The sequence below is a fragment of the Seriola lalandi genome, unplaced genomic scaffold, assembly GCF_002814215.2.
Source record: "Seriola lalandi dorsalis isolate HSWRI2012SDOR001 ecotype SW California unplaced genomic scaffold, Sedor1 jcf7180002054367, whole genome shotgun sequence".
Taxonomy (NCBI): Eukaryota; Metazoa; Chordata; class Actinopteri; order Carangiformes; family Carangidae; genus Seriola; species Seriola lalandi.
In genome coordinates, this window is record NW_019524920.1 from 63,473 (window position 1) to 70,261 (window position 6,789).

At 43.3% G+C, this 6,789-nt stretch overlaps 1 protein-coding gene across 13 annotated transcripts in view; it reads right to left on the reverse strand.

Moving 5' to 3' along the window:
• The window catches only part of LOC111656727 (prominin-1-A-like), a 76,934-nt gene that overhangs the window by 50,300 nt on the left and 19,845 nt on the right, over positions 1-6,789 (reverse strand). For 8 of the 13 annotated variants that reach the window (XM_087174592.1, XM_087174591.1, XM_023408554.2 and 5 more), the window contains exons 2-3: positions 706-764; positions 40-66 (exon numbers count right to left, since the gene is read on the reverse strand). In XM_087174592.1, coding sequence (XP_087030718.1) covers positions 40-66; positions 706-764 — 86 coding nt within the window. The remainder of the gene's footprint in view (positions 1-39; positions 67-705; positions 765-6,789) is intronic. The other 5 variants (XM_087174593.1, XM_087174597.1, XM_087174595.1 and 2 more) reach the window with 1 other exon arrangement.

Sequence of the window (6,789 nt, forward strand, 5' to 3'; positions counted from 1 at the left end):
ATGAAGGGTATGACTGTGAATCCAGTGTATAGACTTTACCTGAAGGGTCAGCACTATGTTCTCTGGCTGTGGGAGGCCAGATCAGATGAAGAGGGCATGCAGAAGACAAAGGCAACTCAGTGTCAAAGAAAGAGCAAAGCCACAGAACAAAAACATGTGGATGAAATAGAACAAAAAAAAAGAAAAGAAAGAGAAATTAAAGATTTCAAAACTGGCATGCATATCCACATAGTTGCATATTGCAATACTGCACACAGACAGACAGTACAGTCTCCCATAATGGAGAAAAAGGTACAAACTGCATGTTTTTTTTTAGGTCAAAGGGCTTAAAAAAGTCTTTGGTTGTCAAAGTTCTTCATAAAAAAACTCACATGTTGTATCTTTCTCTAAATTCACAGCTTGTGCCAGAAGCAATTACCATTTTTTTTCTGGGGTGCCAGTAAAAAAAGATGGCCTTGCCTTGGCGAACAAAAGCTATTAACACCTTGCTCCAGAAAAGTCACGGACCACAGAGTATCTCCGAGGAACGCGTCTCCTGTAATTTATATCGTGGATCGCTATACCCAATCAGAAAAACAGAAGTCACTAAAGCAGACGGATAGGCACAGCAAAACAATCATTTAAAACACTCACAAACACACACACACACACAAACACACACACACACACACACACACACACACACACACACACTCTCTCTCTTACCTTTTGATATTCCGTCTGAATGGCTCCAAACTTGTCCTTTGCCAGTTTGACAATGAGATCTGCAACAGCACAGAGGAAACAAACACTGTTTTTCTGTAATGAAAATAATACGCACGGTGGATTCCTTTATCCAGCTGTTATGTTGTCGCACTGTGCATTTTCTGGCACGGCAGGCACCATCTGCAAACAGATCTGCTTCTAAAGTCAGCGTTGTTGTTACGCTGCACCCACTCAAACACACATTGTGAAGCAAATCTACCCAGTAACACGAGGAATATTACGGCATCGGGCCTGTAACACCAAAAATAATGGCTGCTAGGGTGTCACCAAAATGAAGAATAGGTCTTTTCAGGGTGCTACTTCGAAAGTGGAAACCCGCTGCCTTTATTCTAAAACTCATTTTATATTAATTGTGAACTTGGTATGGAAACTTTCCTAAAGCCAACACCAGCGAACTGCAGAATATGGTTATTGTGAGACGTTATTTCTGTCAAGCTGAAGCAGCAAGTCGACGTTTTTGACAAGATGTTGTCAGGGAATGCAGAGCCACACTGTGACACTGCAGCGTCCCTTCATCCCATCTCCTCCCTCTGGGTTTAGAGAGGGGCAAGTCTGACACTCTGCAGAACTCTCATGTTATTTATCAGTGGACTGACATCATGTTGGTGTTGTTGATATCCTGCATCCCAGAAGGACCTGATAACGATGATGTGGCTGGAGATAATGGTGAATGATTGGGGGAAACATTTCCTAAGGTGGTGTCTTCAAATTTATTGTTCTTTATCCAACTAAGAAAAGGTTCAAACAGATTCAGTTTAATCTTGTAAAAGACGCTGGAATCAGCCAATTGTTTGTTTTTTCTGCCCAAAGCCTTGTTAGTTATAAAGCTCAGATTTTTTACATGTTGCTGGATAAATGAGGCAGTTTAATTAGTTTTTTTTTTTTTGATTTTGGATCAGCTCAAGGATGCAGTGGAACTTTTTGTTCCTGATTTATAATGAGGAGAGGTTGCATATATCCTAAAACTTTACTTTTGCTCTAAATGATTTCTCTCAGTGGCTGCACATGCAGTGGTTGCTATGTGTGGTCTAGTTTTCTGTCTGCATGTGTTCGGACTGATTTCCCGACGGTAACTGAACTGTCTTGAAATGCCAACACACGAGGTTTGCACCAGTTGTATGTTGCAGCCAACACATGCACAAATCAAGGACAAACAACAGTTGTTCATAAATGACAGTTACTGAGATCCTCTGTTGGTTTAAAGAGGCGATGGAGACGTCACAAAACAAACAATCAAACTAAACAATATCTCCCATCAGATACAGCATGCTGCTGTTCCCTTTGATTGGTCTACACCTGGAGCAGTGCTGGGTGTGACTCATCATGTCGTGATGACAGAGACGGAAAGTCTTCTCAGACGCAGCAGGTTTCCAAAAATAAGATGCAAAACACACAGGGGCTTTTCCTCCTCCTGCATTGCGGTGTTTCCTTTCTGAAGAAAAGAACACATCCTGCAGAAGAAGCGTTTGATTCATCACAAATCAGACTAATGATCCGTGCCTATTATCCAAAGCATGAGATTTGTGTTAATAGGAGGGTGCTCCAGGCTTCTGCTTGAGCTAGTTACTGTGGCTGCTTAGGAAGAGAGGCGCTCAACATTCGGGCTGATCATGTCTAATTGCCTTTATGTAAACATTTATTAATGGAGGATTATTTGACTGAGAGAGGTTTTTAGTTCCACACTCGTGCAGGCAGCAGAGCGAGAGCCATAGTAAGTAAAGTAAAGATGGATGTAGTCAGCCACGGGTTTCGCCGCTCCGCCATCGCCGTCTTGCCAGCGCCCGACTCCGTCCGAACTCCTGGCTAATACAAAAATGGGCAGAGAGGAGGGGGGCGTGTGTGGGGCCCAGACTTCGGTGCACGCTGGCGTGTGGCAGGCAAACGCTCACCCGCCTGTCACTCAAAGCGGCATGCCTTCAGTTATGCAGAACTTTAAGACTTAATTAACTTTAAACGAGTGAGTTATATAAAAATTCAGCCCCCTTACAGCCGTAGAGACCAAAACTGCTTTTTTTTTTGTACCAGGCTGTAAACATGTTTATTTCTGCTGTAGATTTGAACAGTGCAACACGGGAGTCTGTGGGGACCGACTCGCTGTTGGAGCCGGACTCAAGCCGCTCGGCTGGAGCAGGTGCAGCTACTGAAGGAGTCTGAAGTTCCTGCCAGAATCTTCCCACCGTGTTCACACGAGTCCACTTTATAGGTCAGTCTGCCTATGTATGTGTCCAGCTTCTAGGTTAGTCCCCCCCCCCCCCCCCCCCCCCCCCCGGATGGCTGTTGGCGGTCACTATTGTACGTTTCGGGTCGAGTTGTAAAACGATCCGGCCTTCTGGAGAAATATAAAAGTAGAGCGAGCCGAGCCCAGATATCAGCTCACCCTTTGTGTGTGCTTCAAAGAAACCCCCGACCCCGTAGTGAAGGTGTGTTTAAAGGTTTAAAGTCCTTTTGTCCCACAGGACGAAACTAACGGAGCTAAACACGGTCTGTGCAACAGCACGAGGCCTCGACGGGAGGAGGACTACGTCACAGTATGAGAAAGTGATGGTTCAGTTTTTGACCTCGATGAAGGCAGAGGCTTACGGGGTGGAGAAGATTAAGGCTGCAACCATTAGTCGATTAATTGATTAGTAGATCTGTTGATCACTTTCTGGAAGTTTATCCTCATCTTTAGAAACAGTGGGAAAAGCCTTCTGTGAGAAGACCCTGTCCACCTGATCACTGTCTCCTCTGAATGAAATGCATGTTGGGATGATTAACTGATCGATCGTCTGGATCACGACTTCGCAGAGTTCAGATTAACGTCTTAAAATTGTTTATTTTGTCTCAAAAATTGCCCAGAACCCAAAAGTATATTCAGTTTCCTGTCATAAATCTTCACATTGGAGAAGCTGGATATGTTTCAGCTGGTTCAAATATCGGTGAATTAGATTATATCTTTGAATGAAAAGTGATTTCCTCAACATCGACTCTTTTGATTCATTATTTTCTCACTCTGCAGTTTTGTTGCGATGCAGGAGCTGGAGTTTAGTTCACGTACCGCAGTGAGGGCAAACACAGGTACAAACACACGACTGTGGCACTGGACTCTTGTCTCAAATCTTAACTGAGGGCTAGTTGCCAGAAGTGAGTGTAATCCCAGAGGCAGTGTGATTTCTCTGAACCATGTTAGTCAGTGCAAATTAGTTTTACATGAAGCACATCAGTAGAAGACACTGTTGACGGCACAGAGCGACTTGTGTTTGACCACCTTACAGTGAGAGGAGAGAGAAGGCTGCCACTGAAACCAATCAGTGTGTGTGTGTGTGTGTGTGTGTGTGTGTGAGATGAACACAGTGTGAATGAATGAAAAGTAGATCGTACTCGACATCACTTTATCACAGAAATTGAAAATAAAAATCTGTAGGTTTAACTCTACTAAAGAAGTTCCCTCTTGGAGCAACTAAAACCTCTTTGGAAAAATGAATGAATGAATCATTAATGGAGAAACTCAACTAAAAGGAGAGCATGAGGAATAAAAGAAGCAGTGGGAAGATGGAGGAATGAAAGAGAGAGAGAGAGGGGAAGGACGGAGAGAGATCAAAGACAGAAGGACGAGCGAGGAGTAAAATAAGAGGTGAAATAGAGAAAAGTAGCGAGGAGAGAGAGCTGGACCCGATCCAACCAGTGAGAGGCGTTTAATCCCTCTCCATGAACCAAAAGCTCACTTGAAGCTGGTTTCCTCCCACGTTAACCCTCTCCTCTCCGGCCTCTCTGCTGCGACAGGCACACGGACGTATATATTTACCAGGATGCTGTAACCTTTGACCTTTTGAGAACTAAGTTTTCAAAGGTCTACAACGACAGTTCTGTGGATTATGAACTGCTCGTACAGATTTGAAAATGTGAAGGTAAATGTAGAGAATTAATGTAAATGTAAATGCGTAGCAGGCACCGGCTTCGGGAGCTCCTCGGCCCTGAACCGAATCGAGGCAGCGGATTTAACGAGGCTTTGCAAGGCAGCTCGAGATAAAGGAGAAAACCAGGAAAGATGAATTTTTCTTTAGTTTCACCAGAGGGGAGTCGCCCGCCCGCCGTTCGCTCGCCCGACCAGAGGAATCCAGGAATACGCTCTACACACATCAGGCTTTGTAAAGTTTGGTTTTGTTTCTGCCGCCCGGGTGTGTTCAGGGCTCGCAGACAGAACATGAACTCAGTTGGCGTGTTTACCGAGCAGCCCTGTGTCATTCAGGGGGATTTCTTTTAAAAAGCGTGAAAATAAATCTGATTCCAGTCCATGTAATCTTAGCTTAGCATTAGCACGGATTCATCTGCAGCCTTTCCCCTCATTTACCCTCCGCTGTGTTCATCCCTCCTCACAAACACATTAAAAGAAATGATTAATGTGATCGGCCCAGACTGCACTTTACCCCAGATTGATTTTCTTGTTTTGCTCGGCTTTGTCACAAATGTGAGGACTTTGTAAAGATCCTTTGAAAAGATATTCATTCGACATTCTATGGATGAAACAATAAACTAATTGATCCAGAAAATAGAAGAACAGAAATTTAAAATCCACAACTGAAAACTGGAGTTGATGGAATAAACTGACGGAGGCCGAGCGCTGGATTTGCATGAGACGCCGCATCTGCAGTCATTGTATGCTGTAGCGTAAGACTGTGTATTTAATTTGTTAATTAAAGAGACACAAGAGGAAAACAATCAGAGCAAACAAACTGCGATGTGTGACTGCTAATCCTCGCAGCAGCCCCTCTGGGTGTCCGTTGGAAAAAAAACAGAAAGGCGATTAGTGCCATGGATTAAATGATTTTACAGAAGTGTTTCGAACCCGAACACGATAAACACCGAGTTCATCTGCGCGTCGAGTGTCGATAAGGATTTGAAGCTGAAAGGCTCCTGAGTGAAACACACACACGGCGGCATGAAGCTACGCCAACGTCTCCGCCACAAACTGTTATGACGTAAGATCAGAACGTAGCAGCTGTTTGTGATTTTCATTAAAATTTTTAAAAAAACAAGCTGAGACCGTACGGCAGAGGAATCCAATCATTTCCCTTTTTTTAAAGGTCATCAGAAGCTTTTTATCTGCGGCCTATGATCAGGAGCCGTCAGATAAAGTGCGCCACAGCTGACGACCCTGTGGGGAGACACTTTATAACGTAGCTGTGTTTGTTTGGCTCCGTCGTCCAGAGCAACGCGGCTGTAAATAACGGCTTCGTGTTTGTTTGCTTATCTTCGTTCAGCTTGTTGTGTTTGTATCCTCCCGTCAGTTTTCCAGTTTCTCTCACTCCACAAGTAAATTCAGAGATGCTGAGTCGAACACTGACGTACCTGAAGGATTACGCTGATTCAGATCCAGATGTGAGCAGCTGGGATTCAGTGTCTTGCACATTTAATAAGATCATATGATCGTAACCAGACACTCTGCAAATCCATCTTTTATATTCTTTTTTCTACATCACCTTTTATGTGTGTAGATGTAGATTTCTGAATTGTTTTGATGCTAGTGACGCTGGGGAAGCTCCCCATCTATCCCTCGACTCTCTTTCCTTTCCTTATTATATACATACATATAATTACATCTTTTAACCAGAACTGTACTGTTTCGTCATACCTTTGCGGCCCACAGGTTGGGAACCAATGACATATTCATACATATACACAATTATATATATATGCTTTTCTACAAAACTTCCATTTTTCATTCAACAAATGAAGCCAAAGTTCCCAAATATTAAATGTTGTCTAAAACCAAGCACTCGCAGGAAATCTCTGCCTTAATAAAACAGTCTAAAGAAAAAAGTCACAAAATGTCTTTGTAAATCAGGAACGATCAGAAAAAGTATTGAGGTCTGCGCCACATATTTACTCTCATAAGGAAGAGAACATCTTGTGCATCTGAAATAATAAACCAGGGTGTAAGGTCGAAGTAGATGCCGGTGTTTCTGCTCTTGTTTAGTGATATTTTTGGTTTTAAATTTTTCCATTATTTGTGGAATTCATTTACAACACAGCTGTCATGCCCCC